At 41.0% G+C, this 23,490-nt stretch overlaps 1 protein-coding gene across 4 annotated transcripts in view; it reads right to left on the reverse strand.

The window, feature by feature from the left end:
- The window catches only part of ganabb (glucosidase II alpha subunit b), a 61,027-nt gene that overhangs the window by 11,592 nt on the left and 25,945 nt on the right, over positions 1–23,490 (reverse strand). For all 4 annotated transcript variants that reach the window (XM_061900169.1, XM_061900168.1, XM_061900171.1 and 1 more), the window contains 9 exons: positions 18,799–18,895; positions 18,380–18,560; positions 18,100–18,253; positions 12,379–12,614; positions 7,333–7,459; positions 7,150–7,229; positions 5,718–5,858; positions 5,447–5,645; positions 2,422–2,665 (listed from right to left, as the gene is read on the reverse strand). In XM_061900169.1, the coding sequence (XP_061756153.1) occupies positions 2,422–2,665; positions 5,447–5,645; positions 5,718–5,858; positions 7,150–7,229; positions 7,333–7,459; positions 12,379–12,614; positions 18,100–18,253; positions 18,380–18,560; positions 18,799–18,895 (1,459 nt within the window). The remainder of the gene's footprint in view (positions 1–2,421; positions 2,666–5,446; positions 5,646–5,717; positions 5,859–7,149; positions 7,230–7,332; positions 7,460–12,378; positions 12,615–18,099; positions 18,254–18,379; positions 18,561–18,798; positions 18,896–23,490) is intronic.

Raw genomic sequence — 23,490 nt, forward strand, 5'->3', positions numbered from 1 at the left:
CCACACCAAACAAGAATGACAAACACATTTTGGGAGAACATCCGCACCCTAACACAACTTAAACACAAGAGAACTAATACCCAGAACACCTAGCAGCCCAAACCCTCCCAGGCTACAATATACACAACCTCAACCGACGCAAGTAGGGAGGGTAGAGGAGTGGGGGGTTGATGGTAGCATGGGTGTGTGTATTGTAGCCCGGAATAGTCAGGGCTGCATGGGATTCTGAGTATTTGTTCTGTTGTATTACGGTGCGGATGTTCTCCTGAAATGTGTTTGTCATTCTTGTTTGGTGTGGGTTCACAGTCTGGCACATATTTGTAACGTTAAAGTTTTTTTACGGCCACCCTCAGTGTGACCTGTGTAGTTGTTGACCAAATATGTCTTGCAACATCACACATGTGTACTGCTCAGCCTAATGTAACAATCAAATAGGCTTGCATGCTGTCTTTACAGGATTCAAAGAGCATTAAGAACAGTGCCATTGTGGCACCCACTGAGTATTTTTGATTGGGTAAAAATCGGCAGGGATTACAGAGAATGGATACCCTGATATTAAGAGGACTCCCGTGAAAATTGGGAACGTTGGGAGGTATCACGCTGTCAAGTCCCGTTCATATTAAACTCACGGGCCGCACATACATTAAAGTGTCATATCAAAGTGCGGGCCCCAAAATAACGTCTCGCCGGCCGCATGTTTGAGACCCCAGATCTAAAGGATGCATAACGTAACCCCAGCCTCTACGGTAGCATCTATTCTATGCGCCTTATAATGCGGTGGTCCGCCTTATATCCGAACAAAGTTTTAAAATAGGCCATTCATTGAAGGTGCGCCTTATAATCCGGTGCGCCTTATAGTGCGGAAAATACGGTAAGTGTTATATCAGAGTAAACACAAAATCTGATTCAAAAATATTTAGATAAAAAAAAGTATTTTTGTACTGATTAAATGATGTGTGGTTATTCTCCCAGTCGTTCAGCCACCAAGACATTCTGTGCCTGCCTGCAAGACCGCATCACTGAGATCAAGCAGGCAGTGAAACTAAAGTTGCTGCTTCTTCTCAATTGTAGTGGTGTAACGGTACACAAAAATTTCGGTTCGGTACGTACCTCGGTTTAGAGGTCACGGTTCGGTTCATTATCGGTAGAGTAAGAAAACAACAAAATATAAATTTTTGGGTTATCTATTTACCGAATTTGTAAACAATGGCTTTATCCTTTTAACATTGGGAACACTTTAATAATTCTGGCCATGTTAATCCACATTAAACTGCCTCAAGTTGTTGCTTTGATTAAATAAAATGACAAAACCTTTCTTCTACATATAAAAAGTGCAACATTAAACAGTTTCAAGTCAACTCCTCATGCTTAATTTATTACAGCATTTGGGAAGCCTGTAGTTGACTTTTATTATGTAAATGTTATATTTTTGTCAACATGTGATAGCAGGGACCCTGCCATTCAAAACTAGGCTGCTACATTGCTAATGATTAATATAACTATAGCTGAAAAAATAGTACAATAGCAATAGGAGAGACTATTCATCCCTGAACACCATGAAGTTCATGTGAAATAACAGACAGACAGGGCTTTGCTGCCCCTAACACACACACACACACAGCAAAATGAGCTAACGTTACGCTAAAAGCTAATTAGCCTTCATCTCAAGCCAGAACTGCGCGCGAGTTGAGCTGCAGTTTAAGTTTCTAGAAGGTCAACGGGCTCATAGTGATGTTAGTAGTAGTTGTGACTGGGAGGTGTTTTTAATTAATTTGGGGAGAGTACGCTGTCCGCCGCTCACATGCTAAACACATATCTGCTCGACGCTGAAGCATTGACTACAGGCGCTCTGAACACGCACTGCTGATTGGCTGTTACATCGCTCTGAATACGCACTGCTGATTGGCTTTGTGTGTAACCAATCAGATGGTTATGTGGGTGGGACAATGATTGGTGCTGAGACAGAGGCAGAAAGCAGAGCAGCTTGTTAAGACTTTAGATTACAAACTTGTTCGATACACCTCCGAAACGGACCGAAACCCCCATACCGAAACGGTTCAATACAAATACACGTACCGTTACACCCCTATCTCAATGTAATGTTTCATGTTTTATGCTAATGCTGTCCCTATTTCTCCATTTTGTTTTTCTGCGCCGCACTTTCAGCTGTGTGAGAGGGAAGAGGCACAACGCTCTCACACAAACATTCTCAGACACATGCAAGATCACGGTCAATAAAGGCAGGATTTTTACTAAGCACCATCGCTTTCCTACTGTTTACTACCGCGCTATTTTCTAACAAACATTTCCGCCATGTTTGATGGAGGAAATACGCTAACAGCTGATCACAGTGATCAAATTTAAATGAATTGCGCTCATCGATCAGGAACATGTAAAGATGTTGCAGAATACAATGCTCACCTCATGACGGGTTGTCCAGTGCGGTAGGTGTGGTAGAACTGCTGGTACCAATATGGTAGGAGGGTGTAGCGTTGGCGCACGGCCTCACGAATCAGTGCGGTGTTCTCCGGGCCGAAGAGCCAGGGCTCGCGGCGGGAAGTGTCCAGGTGAGCGTGGGCTCTGAAGAAGGGCTGGTAGGCTCCCGTCTGGTACCAACGCACCAACAGCTCCGAGCTCGGAGACTTGAAGAAGCCCCCGACATCAGCTGCGAGAAACCGGCAGTGAAGAGAATAAAGGAATGTGAAGAGGTGAGCGTTTCCTCAAAAAGGTAAGAAAAAAAGCAGGACAACGCAGAAAAAATAATTCACAAAGGCATCTTTGCTGTAAGTTGTGTCACTTACAGGAGCCTTATTTCACAAAAGTGCTTTTTTAAAACAATGATGTGTTGAAATAAAACTGAAGGACTGGAATAAAAAGTGTATTTTGTCCAAGGTACAGCTGCCAACAGTAGCTCAATTACACTGGGAATCAGTGCTTTTACCATGGTAACGGAGCGTGTATCCATGGCAACCTTCATCCCACAGAGGGGATGTTTGTGTTTATTTTTCATCTTCAATAGTGCTTGTTCAGTGGCGTTTAAGGGGGATGCCACTTTTTGGAATTGTGCCTATAGTTCACAATTCTAACGAGACAAAATCATGTCTTTTAAAAAATAATAATTCTAACTGGAAAATAACCTAAATGAAAGTCTGCTAACCATGGAGCCAATGGCCATGACGTCATTGTGTCTAATCTGACCGTAAAACTCAATATTTAAAGGCCTACTGAAATGAGATTTTCTTATTTAAACGGGGATAGCAGGTCCATTCTATGTGTCATACTTGATCATTTCGCGATATTGCCATATTTTTGCTGAAAGGATTTAGTAGAGAACATCCACGATAAAGTTCGCAACTTTTGGTCGCTTATAAAAAAGCCTTGCCTGTACCGGAAGTAGCAGACGATGTGCGCATGACATCACGGGTTGTGGAGCTCCTCACATCGGAACATTGTTTACAATCATGGCCACCAACAGCGAGAGCGATTCGGATCGAGAAAGCGACGAGTTCCGCATTAATTTGAGCGAGGATGAAAGATTCGTGGATGAGGAGAGTGAGAGTGAAGGACTAGAAAGAAAAAAAAAGACGAGGGCAGTGTGAGCGATTCAGATGTTATTATACAAATTTACTAGGATAATTCTGGAAAATACTTTATCTGCTTATTGTGTTACTAGTGTTTTAGGGAGATTATATAGGTGACCGCCAGTGTCTCTGAGGGAAGCCACGTTTCTCGGCGAGGCAAGGCAGCCGGGCTGAGATTTTTTTTTTTTTCCTCCACGGAGTAAGCATCCAACGGTCGGTGGCGGCCAGTGGGAGGAAGCAAGAGAGTCCACAGCTGCAGGAGGAACGACGCAAACTCTCCGCTCATGTCTACGGTAAAAGCCGAAAGTAAACAAGGAAACACCGGCTGTGTTTGTGTTGCTAAAGGCGGCCGCAATACACCGCTTCCCACCTACATCTTTCTTCTTTGACGTCTCCATTATTAATTGAACAAATTGCAAAAGATTCAGCAACACAGATGTCCAAAATACTGTGTAATTAATCCATTAAAGCAGACCACTTATAGCTGTGATCAGTGCTGGATCAAAATGTCCTCTACAATGCGTGACGTCACGCGCACGCGTCATAATACCGCGACGTTTCAGCATGATACTTCCGCGCGAAATTCAAAATTGCAATTTAGTAAACTAAACCGGCCGTATTGGCATGTGTTGCAATGTTAAGATTTCATCATTGATGTATAAACTATCAGACAGCGTGGTCGGTAGTAGTGGCTTTCAGTAGGGCTTTAATGTTTACATTGCGTGACCTGAATATAGGCACTAACGTTAAGGAGCTACAACACAATTAGCAGAAAGGCAAGTTCCTTATGCTGCTGAATTGAGGTAGTCAGCTGGTGAGCTGCTTTCTCGCCATTGAGCTTGTGAATGTTTATTTTAGACTATAAATCCTGACTCTCACCCTGTTAGTAAAATGATGTGGTCATCAACTGAGAAAATGGTCAACTTACACAGTGAACTTTGACCCGGAGTTAGCGAGAGAAACATGGAAAAGACGGCAGGTTTGCACCCACCCTTTTTTAATTCTCCAACCCATTGCCATGATTATGAGACACTGTTCATCTGAAGGGGAATATGTCAACATGCTAACAGTTAGCATCCCAGTCACAGCAGACATTGTACAGTAAGTGTAGTGATGAGCCATATCCTTAAAATGAGCAAAATACGTAAATATTATGTTATTATGGACGTGCCTGTTACTATATTACAATCATACTTACAGCGGGTATATAAAACCTTAATGGGGGTGTTTGGATCTTTTTAAGCGCTTTATAGAAAGAATAGAGTGACTCCTATTGGCTCTGTTTTGATGGACTTCTGCTTGCATTTATTTACCAGTTAGAATGCATTTAAAAGAAAACCATGTGTGTGCTGGTCTTATATAAGGTTTGTAAATGATATGCATGATTTATGACGATAGCATTTTTTTCCATCCGTACATGCCTAAAAGATGTTTCAACAAGATTTTAAAAATGTATTTACAATTCTTTTTAGAGGAAGTTTAAACCAAGATACATTCCAGCCTTTAGTATAATAATCATAAATATGATAATAAATAAATGTAATGCATATGTTCCTTCTTGACTGTACTTAAATGTAGGGTATATGTATAATATATTTATATGATTCACATGTGAATAATGCTGTATAATAGACTAAATTTATATAATTCACATGTAAAAAAATTCACAAGTGTTTATTGTGAGCGAACTGTGGTGCTAAATTTCCCCCAGGGATCAATAAAGTACTTTCTGTTCTATTCTATTAGTTCCTTACACTTGTTGCCATGGAACCAGTTCCTTTAAGATTATCGTAGTGCCATTTTATTGGCAAATAATCATTTGTTGATTAGGCAAAATGTGTTTTTTAGATGACGAACAGGCTTACCACCACAGAAAGCTATTCCCACCAGGCCCATACTTAGGCACATGGGAATTGAGATTTTTAGGTGCCCCCACTCAGCGGCATTGTCTCCTGTCCACACAGCACCGTAGCGCTGTGACCCAGCAAAGAAGGCCCTGGTCAAGACAAAAGGTCTTTCGACTCCTCCCGATCTCTGGATCAGGCCCTCCGCTGTGGCCTTTTGCTGCACACAACAATGCGCAGTTAGAGGAGAAGGCAGGATTTGAAAGTTGCAAGGTGTTTGCGGCGCACTCACCACATAGAGACCATATATGTTGTGCAGGTCACGGTGCTCCCAGTCCCCGTGCTTTGCATCCTTGTGCATGGTGACCTCTGGCCCGTTGAACACTGAAGGCTCGTTCATGTCGTTCCACGAGTGCATGTTCTCCATGGAGCCCTGGAGAGCACAGAGGTTCATGTATAGCAGGGGTCACCAAACTTTTTGAAACCAAGAGCTACTTCTTGGCTACTGATTAATGCGAAGGGCTACCAGTTTGATACACAAATAAATTGCCAGAAATAGCCAATTTGCTCAATTTACCTTTAATAAATAAATCTATATATATTTATATATATATATATGTAATGGGTATTTCTGTCTGTTGTCTGTCGTACATCATTTTTTTTCCTTTTACGGAAGGTTTTTTGTAGAGAATAAATTATGAAAAAAACACTTCATTGAACGGTTTAAAAGAGGAGAAAACACGAAAAAAATGAAAATTAAATTTGGAAACATAATTTATCTTCAATTTCGACTTTTTAAAATTCAAAATTAAACCGAAAAAAATGAATAGAAAAACTAGCTAATTCAAATCTTTTTGAAAAAATTCAAAAAATAATTTATGGAACATCATTAGTAATTTTTCCTGATTAATTTTAGAATTTTGATGACATGTTTTAAATAGGTTAAAATCCAATTTGCGCTTTGTTAGAATATGTAACAAATTGGACCAAGCTATATTTCTAACAAAGAAAAAACATTATTTCTTCTAGATTTTCCAGAACAAACGTTTTAAAAGAAATTCATACGAAGTTGAAATAAGATTTAAATTCGATTCTACAGATTTTCTAGATTTGCCAGAATAATCTTTTTCAATTTTAATCATACTAAGTTTGAAGAAATATTTCACAAATATTCTTCGTCGAAAAAACAGAAGCTAAAATGAAGAATTATATTAAAATAATTTACTTGAACATTGATTAAAATTGTCAGGAAAGAAGAGGAAGGAATTGAAAAGGTAAAAAAAAGGTATGTGTTTAAAAATCCTAGAATAATTTTTAAGGTTGTATTTTTTCTCTAAAATTGTCTTTCTGAATGTTATAAGAAGCAAAGTAAAAAAATAAATGAATTTATTTAAACAAGTGAAGACCAAGTCTTTAAAATATTTTCTTGGATTTTCAAATTCTATTTGAATTTTGTCTCTCAGAATTAAAAATGTTTAGCAAAGCGAGACCAGCTTGCTAGTAAATAACTACAATTTAAAAAAATAGAGGCAGCTCACTGCTAAGTGCTGCTATTTGAGCTATTTTTAGAACAGGCCAGTGGGCGACTCATCTGGTCCTTATGGGCGACCTGGTGCCTGTGGGCACCGCGTTGTTGACCCTTGATGTACAGTATACCTGCACAGGCATACTTGAATATTGCACTTAAGAACTACAAGGAATATTCTAGCAGCCATGGGACGCACCTCGTACTGGTCGTAGGCGAACATACTGGCCCACCAAGCTCTCATGTCTTCACGGGAAAAGTCTGGATAGCCGGCACTACCTAAGGAACATTTGTCAAACTAAATGAGCTTCGATGCGGTACAGCAGCCCTGTAAAACATGTATGTACCCCATTACTCCTTCGAATGTCATGTTGTTTCTTACCAGGCCAACACCAGCCTTCATAGTCACCGCCATCTTTGTTCTTTGTGTAGAAACCTTGAGATTTGAGTCCATTGTGGATCTTGTAGTTGCTGTCCACTTTAATGTGAGGGTCTACAATGGTTACCATCTATCACATGAAGAGGTGAAGGACAATTATAATCCGTTGACTGAAACAAGTATCTTGATTAAGAGATTATGTTGGCATTTCAGAGTAACATGTAGTGCCGCACAAAGATGGGGAATGTTGGCTAAAATCAGAATGAATTGTATTGTTCTTTGTTTACTTTTCTGAACTGAGTTGCTGTGATTAACATTAACTCACAAAACAAATGAGCCCATAAAAGTAATCAGCCAAAACTAAACACGGTGAGTTTATTTTCCAACAATGGCAAAGGAACTTCTGTCAGTCCTCTCAACATGCGTAAGTCTCACCCACTTACTCACAAACTCTGCCATCATCTACCAGCTGTCTCAAACATCTCTACCTTGCGTCTCAGGGCATTCAATCCAGCACAACTAGATTGAATGCTTTGTCCTGGAAGAGGTTTCGACGCTCATCCGAGTAGGCTTCATCAGTACATGCTCATAAACTTAGATTGGTCGGATCCAGTCCAAACGGTTGGTGCCAAAATCCCAAACATTTATACTCCAAAAAGAGGGTGTGCCTGGGCAAGGATGGTTTTGCCCTATGGTAGTGAGAAACACAACTGTCTTAATGCAAAGGAGCAATCCTATCAAAGCCAACGACAGTCGGTGAAGTGTAATTACCCCTCGTTAGCATTGAGCTAATGTGTGGCAGAACCATCACTGTGGATGCACTACTTCCAGTCCAAAATAGTCGCAATCCCTCACGTAAGCATTCCATTCATCCATCCATCCATCATCTTCCGCTTATCCGAGGTCGGGTCGCGGGGGCAACAGCCTAAGCAGGGAAACCCAGACTTCCCTCTCCCCAGCCACTTCGTCTAGCTCTTCCCGGGGGATCCCGAGGCGTTCCCAGGCCAGCCGGGAGACATAGTCTTCCCAACGTGTCCTGGGTCTTCCCCGTGGCCTCCTACCGGTTGGACGTGCCCTAAACACCTCCCTAGGGAGGCGTTCGGGTGGCATCCTGACCAGATGCCCGAACCACCTCATCTGGCTCCTCTCGATGTGAAGGAGCAGCGGCTTTACTTTGAGTTCCTCCCGGATGGCAGAGCTTCTCACCCTATCTCTAAGGGAGAGCCCCGCCACAAGGCGGAGGAAACTCATTTCGGCCGCTTGTACCCGTGATCTTATCCTTTCGGTCATGACCCAAAGCTCATGACACTAGGTGAGGATGGGAACGTAGATCGACCGGTAAATTGAGAGCTTTGCCTTCCGGCTCAGCTCCTTCTTCACCACAACGGACCGGTACAACGTCCGCATTACTGAAGACGCCGCACCGATCCGCCTATCGATCTCACGATCCACTCTTCCCTCACTCGTGAACAAGACTCCTAGGTACTTGAACTCCTCCACTTGGGGCAGGGTCTCCTCCCCAACCCGGAGATGGCACTCCACCCTTTTCCGGGCGAGAACCATGGACTCAGACTTGGAGGTGCTGATTCTCATTCCGGTCGCTTCACACTCGGCTGCGAACCGATCCAGCGAGAGCTGAAGATCCCGGTCAGATGAAGCCATCAGGACCACATCATCTGCAAAAAGCAGAGACCTAATCCTGCGGTTACCAAACCGGAACCCCTCAACGCCTTGACTGCGCCTAGAAATTCTGTCCATAAAAGTTATGAACAGAATCGGTGACAAAGGACAGCCTTGGCGGAGTCCAACCCTCACTGGAAATGTGTTCGACTTACTGCCGGCAATGCGGACCAAGCTCTGGCACTGATCGTACAGGGAACGGACCACCACAATAAGACAGTCCGATACCCCGCACTCTCTGAGCACTCCCCACAGGACTTCCCGAGGGACACGGTCGAATGCCTTCTCCAAGTCCACAAAGCACATGTAGACTGGTTGGGCAAACTCCCATGCACCCTCAAGAACCCTGCCGAGAGTATAGAACTGGTCCACAGTTCCACGACCAGGACGAAAACCACACTGTTCCTCCTGAATCTGAGGTTCGACTATCCGACGTAGCCTCCTCTCCACTACACCTGAATAAACCTTACCGGGAAGGCTGAGGAGTGTGATCCCACGATAGTTGGAACACACCCTCCGGTCCCCCTTCTTAAAGAGAGGAACCACCACCCCGGTCTGCCAATCCAGAGGTACCGCCCCCGATGTCCACGCGATGCTGCAAAGTCTTGTCAACCAAGACAGCCCCACAGCATCCAGAGCCTTAAGGAACTCCGGGCGGATCTCGTCCACCCCTGGGGCCTTGCCACCGAGGAGCTTTTTAACTACCTCAGCGACCTCAGCCCCAGAAATAGGAGAGTCCACCACAGATTCCCCAGGCACTGCTTCCTCATCGGAAGACGTGTTGGTGGGATTGAGGAGGTCTTCGAAGTATTCCTTCCACCTATCCACAACATCCGCAGTCGAGGTCAGCAGAACACCATCCGCACCATACACGGTGTTGATAGTGCACTGCTTCCCCTTCCTGAGGCGGCGGACGGTGGTCCAGAATCGCTTCGAAGCCGTCCGGAAGTCGTTTTCCATGGCTTCCCCGAACTCTTCCCATGTCCGAGTTTTTGCCTCCGCGACCGCTGAAGCTGCACACCGCTTGGCCTGTCGGTACCTGTCCACTGCCTCCGGAGTCCTATGAGCCAAAAGGACCCGATAGGACTCCTTCTTCAGCTTGACGGCATCCCTCACCGCTGGTGTCCACCAAGGGGTTTTAGGATTGCCGCCCCGACAGGCACCAACTACCTTGCGGCCACAGCTCCGATCTGCCGCCTCGACAATAGAGGTGCGGAACATGGTCCACTCGGACTCAATGTCCAGCACCTCCCTCGTGACATGTTCAAAGTTCTTCCGGAGGTGGGAATTGAAACTTTGTCTGACAGGAGACTCTGCCAGACGTTCCCAGCAGACCCTCACAATGCGTTTGGGCCTCCCAGGTCTGTCCGACATCCTCCCCCACCATCGCAGCCAACTCACCACCAGGTGGTGATCGGTGGAAAGCTCCGCCCCTCTCTTCACCCGAGTGTCCATAACATGAGGCCGCAAATCCGATGACACAACTACAAAGTCGATCATGGAACTGCGGCCTAGGGTGTCCTGGTGCCAAGTGCACATATGGACACCCTTATGTTTGAACATGGTGTTTGCTATGGACAAACTGTGACGAGCACAAAAGTCCAATAACAAAACACCACTCGGGTTCAGATCCGGGCGGCCATTCTTCCCAATCACGCCTCTCCAGGTTTCACTGTCGTTGCCAACGTGAGCGTTGAAGTCCCCCAGTAGCATTCCATTCAGTTGTAAACAAATTACATTCTGGTCTCCTTCTGTGAGCAGAATGTTTCTAACTCCTGGTATTTGTCGGAGGCTAAAAAGTAGCGTCTTTTTGGATTGGTTGGAAGGACAGTGTTGTATGGTGGTGTCACAGACCACCTCCTCTGTTAGGGATGGGTTTTCAACCTTGACATACAGTGGGGCAAAAAACTATTTAGTCAGCCACCGATTGTGCAAGTTCTCCCACTTAAAATGATGACAGAGGTCTGTCATTTTCATCATAGGTACACTTCAACTGTGAGAGACAGAATGTGGGAAAAAAAATCCAGGAATTCACATTGTAGGAATTTTTAAGAATTTATTTGTAAATTATGGTCGAAAATAAGTATTTGGTCAACCATTCAAGGCTCTCACTAATGGAAGGAAGTTTTGGCTCAAAATCTCACGATACATGGCCCCATTCATTCTTTCCTTAACACGGATCAATCGTCCTGTCCCCTTACCAGAGAATCAACCCCAAAGCATGATGTTTCCACCCCCATGCTTCACAGTAGGTATGGTGTTCTTGGGATGCAACTCAGTATTCTTCTTCCTCCAAACACGACGAGTTGAGTTTATACCAAAAAGTTCTATTTTGGTTTCATCTGACCACATGACATTCTCCCAATCCTCGGCTGTATCATCCATGTATCCATTTTGGTATAAAGTTGCATCCTAAGAACACCTTACATACTGTGAAGCATGGGGGTGGAAACATCATGCTTTGGGGCTGTTTTTCTGCTAAGGGGACAGGACGATTGATCCGTGTTAAGGAAAGAATGAATGGGGCCATGTATCGTGAGATTTTGAGCCAAAACCTCCTTCCATCAGTGAGAGCTTTGAATGGTTGACCAAATACTTATTTTCCACCATAATCTACAAATAAATTCTTTAAAATTCCTACAATGTGAATTCCTGGATTTTTTTTTCACATTCTGTCTCTCACAGTTGAAGTGTACCTATGATGAAAATTACAGACCTCTGTCATCATTTTAAGTGGGAGAACTTGCACAATCGCTGGCTGACTAAATACTTTTTTGCCCCACTGTAAATGGCTTCCCTAAATCCTCTTTCGTACAATCAGTCCAGAATCTGTACATGTTTTGTTCTCAAAAGAGCGCTGTTTCTCCCCGAGGTGCAGGTAGACATCAGAGTCTTGGTCTATGCCGTGCCATGAGTCGGCTTAGTGGTTGACAGAAACGAGAGGAGACCAAATTGCTATTTGTTTACAACTTGATGGAATGCTTATATGAGAGATTGCGACTATTTTGGAGTGGTAGTAGTTGGTCCACAGCGATGGTTCTGCCACATAATAGCTCAATGCTAACGAGGGGAATTAACACTTCACCAACAGATCACAGGATTGCTCCTTTGCATTAAAACAGTTGTGTTTCACACTACCATAGGGCAAAAGCATCCTTGCCCAGGCACACCCTGCTATTTTTATTTTGGAGTATAAATGTGGGGGGTTTTGGGACCAGCCGCTGGACTAGATCTGATCTAAGTCTATCAGCACAAACCTACTCGGATGAAACATCTTCCAAGACAAACCAAGCAGTCCAGTTGCGATGGATTGAATGCCCTAAGTTGACAATGACCTGGACCAATGAGAACCTTCACAGACATCTGTACCTTGCGTTTCTTATCCATGAGACTTTGAAGCATTTCTTTGGGTGTGGCAAACTTATTGGGGTCCCAGGTAAAATAGCGTTTGCCATCCGTGTGCTCAATATCCAGCCAGATGTAATCATAGGGAATGTCGTGCTCGTCAAAGCCCGCATCCACCGCTTGCACGTCCTCTTGGTCATTGTAGTTCCAGCGACACTGGTGGTAGGCCAGAGCAGCCAGGGGAGGGAATGCTTGGGTGCCTGACACAAGATACAAAACAACAGGGCTGACAATTCCATGTACGACTTATTTTTGAAATTATTTTGAAATTAACTATTTTCTCTGCTTCGGGAAATAGTTGATTGAATGGTCTAGCTAAAAGCAGGACCACTTTTAATGTGGTCCAACGAGCTCATGTCACCCAGGCAGATGAAAGGATTCACTATTTGGCATACATTTATTAATTTAAGGCTGACATTGATAAGCAAATTAAAATTTTTTTTTGCTGCTTTCGGTTCCCTTGCGCATGTACAACTGATAATGGAGAATATGTATCAACACACATCATACACTCCTGCTCAGCCAGAGAGGTAGCACTTCTTCCACTTTCTCACTATATCTAGCCAGTAGAGGCACAGATTCAAAGTAAAAGAGGGCAGTGTGTCTTCTGGCGTACATTTATTCAGAAATCAAATGCAAGTATATGTTACATGAGCGATAACAGATTTGCCTCCACAAGCCCAGACTAAAACTGACACCCCGGTATTAATGGCCAAATTGTGATATGATATTTATCCACCACGGCCACCAGGAGAGCACACAACATCATAAAGGACAGTACACACCCCCAGAACAGTCTCTTCAGCCTCGTACCATCAGGCAGACGATACAGGAGCCTGAAATCCAGAACTACGAGACTGACAAACAGTTTCTACCCAAAGGCCATCAGGCTTGTGAATGCTAACTTGTGAATGCTAGCTCCCACCCCCCGTCTTTACCTTTGTCTTTTTGAACAAAAGACAGCTACCTTGACCACCCCCGAACTGTGAACCATCACTGTAGACACCTTTCACCTTTGATCACTTAGACACTAACTGCTGCTGTGACCCAAGGTCACCTCCATATTTATACTGTTGACGGTCAATCAGAATGTGCAATAATGTCATGTTACTTACTGTGCATTGTATATACTTTTTATTTTTATTTTATATTTTTAGCTAAGTACCGTGTGACTTGTTGAAGGGTTGACTAGCAAAGTAGGATTTTCATTGTACGGCAAACTGTCTGTTTAACTGTGCATATGACAATAAATAATCTTGAATCTTGAATCAGTATTTTAAACAAAATGTTTAGTTTGTACTCAACACTACAATACTGTTACTACCACTGTTCTGAAAATGTATTGATTATGGTTACTAGTTACTTGACCAAAAAAGTCAATTACTATTCGAATTTCTCTAAGCTGGAGAAGATGGACTATTGGAATTACTATGGAATGTAATTAATGCTTTACTTAAAAAAAAAAGCTTCAAATATATGTCATATGCAGTTAAGAAAAGTTTATGAAAGCAGTGTGTGCCTTTAAAAGGCGCCGTCTGTCGCCAAGCTACGTCAGCAAGGGTTTCAGGTGAACTGAGTGCAGCTGGGATATGCTCAAGCCCCCCCACCCCAACACAAAAACCCAAAGGGGATTTGTGGGTGAAAATGTATGTATGTACGTATGTATGCATGTATTTGTTAGCTCGAGCAGTTAGCATTGGCAATTTGTTGGCTCTGACGGCTATTCTGTTGAATCTTTTGACCGGCTTATAGTGCCCCCTGCGACTCTGAAGAGAATAAGCGGTAGAAAATGAATGGATGGATATTAAGGAGGAGCCGCCGCCTGCCCCTACCAACCGCCGGAGCCACAGTGCAAGCACGTTGGATGTGCAGGAAGGCTATTGTAGCGAGGTGTTAGTGTTTACAAGCGGCATAGCTCGTTTGGTAGAGCGGCCATGCCAGCAACTTGAGGGTTGCAGGTTCGATTCCCGCTTCTGCCATCCTAGTCACTGCCATTGTGTCCTTGGGCAAGACACATTACCCACCTGCTCCCAGTACCACCTACACTGGTTTAAATGTAACTTAGATATTGGGTTTCACTATGTAAAGCACTTTGAGTCACTAGAAAAAAGCGCTATATAAATATAATTCACTTCACATTGCGCTGTAGCGACTCCGGACACAAGCTGGACCCTCAGCTACTGTGTCCGCAAAAGAAACTGGTATGGCGGTATTGTCTAAAATATATATATATATATATATATATATATATACCTTTCTCAAATATATTGGTATTAACTGTCTCTGGTACAATGTGCATTATTATACCGTGGATCGTGTACTCCAAAAGTATGAAAAAGCTTGGAGACACTCTTCCATCGTTTTGCCTTCTTGACGAGGCACTGAGACCAGTGGTGGACAGAGTGTGGCCGACAGACATTCTTTTTTTGCAGAACAGAAATGAACATACACCCATACACAAACCAAAAACAAAAAATGGCAAGTGTTCGCGTCGAATCGGAATGTCAATTATTGTCTGTTTTACATGCAAGGAGGTTATGCACGAAAAGCAAAGATGTTAAGAATTTTTGGACTGCGGAAGGCTTTAGTTTAGACCAGGGGTCTTAGACACACGGCCCGCGGGCCATTTGCTGCCCGCGAGACGTTATTTTGCGGCCCCCACCTTAATATGAAAGTTTAATGTTAGTGCGGCCCGCAAGGTTTATATGAATGGCGCTTGACAGCTTTGTGTTATTTGGGTCCAAAATGGCTCTTTCAACGTTCTGAGTTGCCTACCCCTGCGTTAGTGGAAAAGCGGCAAACGAGTGAAAGCGACAGAGACGTTGCCATGGAGACGAGGGTTTTTCTTACGTGCGGTCACACCACGACACCTGTCCGTCAGTAATAATAGTCCCGATAACCTGGACCAATTCAAATCGTTATCTGTTTTTTTTTATTGTTTAATTTGCATTGCCTCACACGATGAACACTACATATATTTCTATATGATGCTGGATAACACTACGGAAGCCATCACTTTATTGCGCTCACTATCTCGGTACTATTATTCGCCGACAGCCATGTTGCTGTAGGGAGGAAAAGCGGAAATAACATTATTCTCCGTGCGCCGGCTAAATACAAATATATATACTACAACCCCAAACATGTCTTTTTCAACGCATGCAGTGAAGAGAAATATTAGTGATGAGCAAAGATAATTCCAGGAAAAGTGGGAGATGCAATATTTCTTTGTTGAGTACAGGGGCACTCTGACGTGTTTTATTTGCACAGAGAAAGTTGCGGAGCACAAGGGATACAATTTGAAGCGTCATTATACAACTAGACATGCTGAGGCGTATGCAAAAATGTTTTAAAGAAATATTTTCTTGTGGCCCAGCCTCACCCAGACTCTGCATCCAGTGGCCCCCAGGTGAATTGAGTTTGAGACCCTTGGTTTAGACATACTCTTCGGGCTCCAAAACATTTGATACATTTTTTCCCAAATATATACAAAACAAAATGGTCCCTGATTGGCCAGAAAAGGTCCAGTTTATCTTTATGTGTATTTTTTCTCTCATGGAAGGGTTGTGGGTAGTTCGGACATGCTTCTCCTGAGTCTAGGTCTCTAAAATTTTCCATGAAAGGGCCATTACTCTCCTGGCCAACAATATCACCCAAGTCCACAAAGCATTGTTGATATTTTTTAAGTATTTGGCTCTTTTTTAAAAGGCCTGTGGCACATTGTAGAAATAAAACACAAAAAAACTTAAATTAAAAATGCAAAAACAGATTAAAAAGGCATCATTTGATGAGAACAAGATGAAATGATACACATGACGAATAAAACCACAAAGATGTGTTTTTAAATAAAATTATAAAAAATTCACAAAAAGATTTTAGCTCAATCAGTATCTGGTAATTTCTAGGATACAATTCACAGAACAAAGAAATCTGTCTCACTTTTAGTTGATGATAAAATATCAAGTGTGTCTAATATGCTTCAATACAGTAGTTTTAGTTTAAACACGGCGACAACTCCAAATCTTAAAAAACACTGTTTGTCTAATTTCTAGTCAGCCAATGTAAGTTTAGGGTTGAAAATGCACAGCCATGAACATACTGCATGATGTAACTTGGTGCCACAGATGGCAACAACTTAGCTGTTTCATGCCTTGAACACAGTCCAGCAAATCAAATGCTTTTAGACCTTGTTAGTCATTTCCAAATGAAACTCATTGCTTGTCTATTATTAGGGGAAACATATTTTCTCTTGTGTATTTATAACTGCTCTTTAACCAAGTAAAACATTTTTTTACTGGGTTAATCTAAAGCAGGGGTCACCAACCTTTTTGAAACCAACAGCTACTTCTTGGGTACTGATTAATGCGAAGAGCTACCAGTTTGATACACACTTAAATTAATTGCCAGAAATAGCCAATTTTCTCAATATACCTTGAATAAATAAATCTATATATAATATATAAAAAAATTTGTATTTCTGTCTGTCATTCCGTCGTACATTTTTTTTCTCTTACGGAAGGTTTTTTGTAGAGAATAAATGAAGAAACACTTAAATTGAACGGTTTAAAAGAGGGGAAAACAGGAAAAAAATGAAAATTAGATTTTGAAACATAGTTTATCTTCAATTTCGACTCTTTAAAATTCAAAATTCACCCGAAAAAAAGAAGAGGAAAACCTAGCTAATTCGAATCTTTTTGAAAAAAATAAAAAAAGTATTTATGGAACGTCATTAGTAATTTTTCCTGATTAAGATTAATTTTAAAATTTTGATGACATGTTTTAAATAGGTTAAAATCCAATCTGCACTTTGTTAGAATATATAACAAATAGGACCAAGCTATATTTCTAAAAAGACAAATCATTATTTCTTCTAGATTTTCCAGAACAAAAATTTCAAAAGAAATTCAAAAGACTTTGAAATAAGATATAAATTTGATTCTAAAGATTTTCTAAATTTGCCAGAATAATTTTTTCGAATTTTAATCATAAAAAGTTTAAAGAAATATTTCACAAATATTCTTCATAGAAAAAACAGAAGCTAACATGAAGAATCAAATTAAAATGTATTCATCATTCTTTACAATTAAAAAAAAAAATACTTGAACATTGATTTAAATTGTCAGGAAAGAAGAGGAAGGAATTTAAAAGGTAAAAAGGTATTTTTAAGGTTGTATTTTTTTCTCTAAAATGCTCTTTCTGAAAGTTATAAGAAGCAAAGTAAAACAATAAATGAATTTATTTAAACAAGTGAAGACCAAGTCTTTCAAATATTTTCTTGGATTTTCAAATTTTATTTGAGTTTTGTCCCTCTTAGAATTAAAAATGTCGAGCAAAGCGAGACAGCTTGCTATTAAGTAAATACAATTAAAAAAATAGAGGCAGCTCACTGGTAAGTGCTGCTATTTGAGCTGTTTTAGAACAGGCCAGCGGGCTACACATCTGGTCCTTACGGGCGACCTGTTGCCCACGGGCACTGCGTTGGTGACCCCTGATCTAAAGATACTTCATTACTAATATATTAGACACTACAAAACATTTAATAAACATTTCATCAAAACAGCTTTTCGCAACAACAACAAAAAACAGCCAAGACCTAAAATGTCTAGTATAAACATAATATTGTACGTCAGATTGCTGGTTTACAGGGTATACATAAAGAATATGATCATTGGCCAGTTAGCATACCTGTCAGGGAGGCGTACTGCGCAAAGACATCATTTGGTGTCGGGCCGAGCATAATGAAGACATCAATGATGCCGCTTTCAGAGATCCAACGCACATCTGTCTGTGGGGTCTCACTTGAGCCTTGCACATAATCCAGCATTTTTCCAAAGACAGTCTGGAGAGAAAGGAGTAAAGCCCGGTGAATAAATAGACTAACGACACATGTACCAAGTCTGGTAAGTCTTACACCCTTAATACTGGCACATGGCATCTAGCAAAGTCATAAAGAGGAGGCACAAACCTTCCCTGCAGTGTTGGAGCTAATGTCAACCCAGGTCTCAGCAGCGTTGAGCCAAAATATTCCTGTAGTCCGCTGGGCATTGTGGGCCAACATAACGGGTACGGAGCCATAAAGTGCCATTTGATTTTCCAGCTCATACTGGAACACATCCAGATTGTAGAGCCGATACGGATCTCCGTTTCTGAAAGGTGTTTTCAGACACACACACACACACACACACACACACACACACACACACACACACACACACACACACACACACACACACGCGCACACACACACACACGCACACACACACACACGCACACGCACACACGCACACACACGCACACACGCACACACGGAAACACAAATCCCAAGCAGAAAATTCGACTGTAAAATATTTGCTCTAATGTGTGCAGATTTTGCTTGCTACTCACTCAGTAGTTTTAAGTCGGAGTGTGTCAGCATGCTCCGGAATGCCGTAGACATGTTCTACCCCTGGGAATGAAAAGTCTAAACCTATAGCCGTTGGACCTGTAATAAAACCAACCAGGTTAAACATGCTCACTAACTTCATTATTCCTCGTTGCAATTGTTATTGTTGTTGTATTCAGCTGGTCTCTCATGAGCGCTTTAGAATGTGGTCCCAGCCCAGCATAAGCAGAACTCCAGTGTACAGTATAAAACCGAAAAAACACAATTTAATATAATCCATACCTAGGTCAGAGGTGTCCAAAGTGCGGCCCGGGGGCCATTTGCGGCCCGCAGCTAATTGTTTAGTGGCCCGCCACACATTCTGGATATGCTATTGCAAAAATAAATTTAAAAAACACAAAAAAAAAGTAGAATGAGTTGAAATCTAATGATGAAAAAAACACTTAAATTGAACGGTTTAAAACAGGAGAAAACAGGAAAAAAAAGAAAATTAGATTTTGAAACATAGTTTATCTTCAATGTCGACTCTTTAAAATTCAAAATTCACTCGAAAAAAAGAAGAGGAAAAACTAACTAATTGGAATCTTTTTGAAAAAATTAAAAAAAGAATTTATGGAACATCATTAGTAATTTTTCCCGATTAACCGAAATCTAATGATGAAAAAAACACTTAAATTGAACGGTTTAAAAGAGGAGAAAACAGGAAAAAAATGAAAATTTGATTTTGAAACATAGTTTATCTTTAATTTCGACTCTTTAAAATTCAAAATTCACTCGGAAAAAAGAAGAGTAAAAACTAATTCTAATCTTTTTGAAAAAATTTAAAAAAGAATTTATGGAACATCATTGAAACAAAGCTGCCATGCAGGCTGTTTGTTTTTCTTTATTTTGCTCTTACTGCCATTGCTAAAAAAAAAAAAAAGTTGAAAAATATTTTTTATTAGGATGAATTATTGACGTATTTAAGGCTCCAATTACTTCAAATGTTTCACTTTATAATGTTTTAAGTGGAAAATATTATGTGCATATACTGTGTGGTAGCCATATAAAACTGTGTTTTCTTTGACAAAAGAGCATAAAATCAACAAAATAGTAGTTCAAACATAAAATCGACTGATACATCTGAAGTTGATCTCGTAATTTAAGTGTTGAAAGTAAAACAAGCAATAATAAAAATGTATCACTTTGTGAATGGGGGACCTTTTGGATCCCAAAGATATTTAGTGGGATTTTATTTATTTTTTCACTGTGATTACTCAGAAATAATAATACATTTAAATCAATGGTGTCCTGCATTATTGATCTTTTTAGGGCTCCAATTACTTCAGATCAAACTTTGCGTTCTGAATGTTTTGGGGAATGGGGGAAATACTGCATATTTCAGTTTTACTATAAAAAACTAAGTTGACTTTGACTGAAAAGGCATAAAATCTTTTTTTTTTTTTTTTTTACTTTATATCAACCTGAAGTTGATATACAGATTTACTGTAAGCGTTACATAAAAAAAAAAAAAAAATAAAAAAAATTGACTTATTTTTAACATGTTAATGACGGAGACCCTCTATGGTCCCTGGGAGTCCTAAAGGTATTAAAAAAAAAAAAAAAAAAAAAAAAAAGGAATCCATATATTTTGTTATGGTTTGAAAATGAAAAAAATCAAAAAAGCCCCCGCATGTTTCAATTTTTCCCTGTGTGCCCCTCAGTGGAAAAAGTTTGGACACACCTGACCTAGGTGTTATAAAAGCACAAAAAACCGAAAGCCTATACTATTTGTAGGTGACACTAATGCATTCTGATCAGGGGAAAACCCAGAAATCAATAAAACGGTAGTGGTCAAAATGAACAAATCAAAAAGACGCTTTGATATAAACCAATTTTCCATCCATCCATCCATTTTCTACCGCTTATTCCCTTTGGGGTCGCGGGGGGTGCTGGCGCCTATCTCAGCTAAAATCGGGTGGAACTCATTTTCCTTTAAGTAAAATTAAAATAATAAGATAAGTTATTTGGAAAAAGTTAAAAATAGTGAAACACAAATAGAAGGTATAGACATTGACATAGCACCAAAAACACATTTTTAGGGATTATGACATTAAGATACCGTATTTTTCGGACTATAAGTCGCAGTTTTTTTCATTGTTTGGCCGGGGGTGCGACATATACTCCGGAGCGACTTATGTGTGAAATTATTAACACATTACCGTAAAATATCTAATAATACTATTAATCTCATTCGCAGAAGAGACGAAGAAAATGTCAGCAATCGTCACACACACGTCAGCAATCGTCACCGGCGGGAGAGGGTCATGGCAGAAGTGCATTGTGGGTCATGGAATACTAATTGCTATATGCTACTGATGTATCTATTAAAATGGATCATTTCATCGTTGGCAGTAACTTATAAAAACTGAGAAGGGCTGAACAAAATGACACCGAAAAGGAAATCATGTACCGCAGATTATACAATATCAAATAATATTATTTATCTCATTCACGGAAGAGACCAAGAAAATGTCAGCAATCGTCACACACACGTCAGCAATCGTCACATACATGTCAACCAATAAGAATTTGGCAGGGGAGGGTCATGGCAATAGTGCATTGTGGGTCATGGAATGCTAACTGCTATATGCTATATGTTATATGCTACTGCCGTAGCTATTAAAATGGATCATTTCATCGTTGGCGGTAACTTATAAAAAGTGAGAAGGGCTGAACAAAAATTGGACCGAAAAGGAAATCATGTACTGCAGATTACAAGCTGGACGTAGTGAAATATGCAGCAGAAAACGACAAGAGGAAGCGGCGCATATCTTTGGAGTTGGCAGAGTTGTTTAGAAGCGGCATCGAGGAAGAAGATATAATGGGATTTATCGATCAGGAGTGACAGATTGTTTGGTAAAGGTATAGCAAGTTCTATATGTTATAGTTATTTGAATGACTCTTACCATAATATGTTAGGTTAACATACCAGGCACCTTCTCAGTTGGTTATTTATGTCTCATAACGTACACTTATTCAGCCTGTTGTTCACTATTCTTTATTTTTTTTAATTGCCTTTCAAATGTCTATTCTTGGTGTTGGATTTTATCAAATACATTTCCCCCAAAAATGCGACTTATACTCCAGTGCGACTTATATATGTATATTATGCATTTTCGTCCTGTGCCACGTATACTCCGGAGCAATTTTTAATCCCAAAAACCCGATAAATTGGAATCCACACTTAAGGTGCAAGAAATATTTCAATATTGAACAAAAGGAAAAATACATTTTGAATTAAAAGTCGCTCATGTACTGTTTCTGGTGTTACCATACCCCGAGCTACTGTGTGGAAATATGGGGGAAATTAATACAAAAGTACTGCAGAATAAATGATCCAGAAGGCTGGATACAGGGAAGGCACAAAATCTTTGTTCATCAATTCTAAAATATTGAAATTTACAGCTCTCGTATATTGTCAAACCGCAAAAATTGTGTTTCAACAAGAAAAGGAAAAATATCTTAGGCATGGACTGAATTTAAAGCAGTTGCTTGTACTGTCTGCATTTAGTATATGTGGAATGACACTGTGGAATGGATGAAGCAACCAACTTAAGCAATGTACTAAAATGAGCCAGTTAAAGATGGTGTTCACAAAGCATGATTCTAGTCATGGGACATGGGCTCTGCTTCACTACTCCTTTTGGACTTCAAACTATGTTTTTTCTCTTTCTATCAACACTCCCTCAACTCTGACTCTCTATTCAACGCAGCTGGTCGAGACAGACGGCCACCCTGCACAGTCCAAGCTTTTTTCCCTAGGGCAGGGGTCGGCAACCTTTACCACTCAAAGAGCCATTTTGACCCGTTTCACAAAGTAAAGAAAACAATGGGAGCCACATAACTCTTTTGAAATTTATAATGAAGTCATACTGCATACAGAGTTTTTTTTTTATTTTGTGCTATGTATAAACCAGGGGTCTTACACACACGGCCTGCACCTTAATATGAAAATGTAATGTTAGTGCGGCCCACAAGTTTTATATGAATGCCGCTTGACAGCGTCACACCTGCCAACCCTCCCAATTTTCCCAGAAGACTCCCAAATTTCAGAGTAATTATTCTCTCAAATGTACGTTGGTGTTCATCCAATGAACAATAATAAGGGCGTACAATGATGGCACAACCGCTAGCGCCCTTAATAGCTTGTACAAATAGCTTGCCAGCCCAAAGAATTGTTTGACGTGGCTATTGTAGACACACGTAAGAGACTGCAAGGCATGTTTATTCAACAGCAATACAGGTCACACTGAGGGTGGCCGTTTAAACAACTTTAGCAATCTTACTAATATGTGCCACACTGTGAACCCACACCAAACAAGAATGACAAACACAATTCTGGAGAACATCCTCACTATAACACAACATAAACACGACAGAAAAAATACCCAGAATCCCATGTATCCCTGACTCTTCCGGCTACAATATACACCCAGCTACCACCAACCCCACCCCAATCCACCTCCATCCTTTCGTGCGTCGGCGGGGGTGTATAACGTCGTCCGGAAGAGTCAGGGATACATGGGATTCTGGGTATTTGTTCTGTCGTGTTTACGTTGTGTTATAGTGAGGATGTTCTCCCGAAATGTGTGTCATTCTTGTTTGGTGTGGGTTCCCAGTGTGGCGCATATTAGTAAGAGTGTTAAAGTTGT

The sequence above is a fragment of the Nerophis ophidion genome, linkage group LG05, assembly GCF_033978795.1.
Source record: "Nerophis ophidion isolate RoL-2023_Sa linkage group LG05, RoL_Noph_v1.0, whole genome shotgun sequence".
Taxonomy (NCBI): Eukaryota; Metazoa; Chordata; class Actinopteri; order Syngnathiformes; family Syngnathidae; genus Nerophis; species Nerophis ophidion.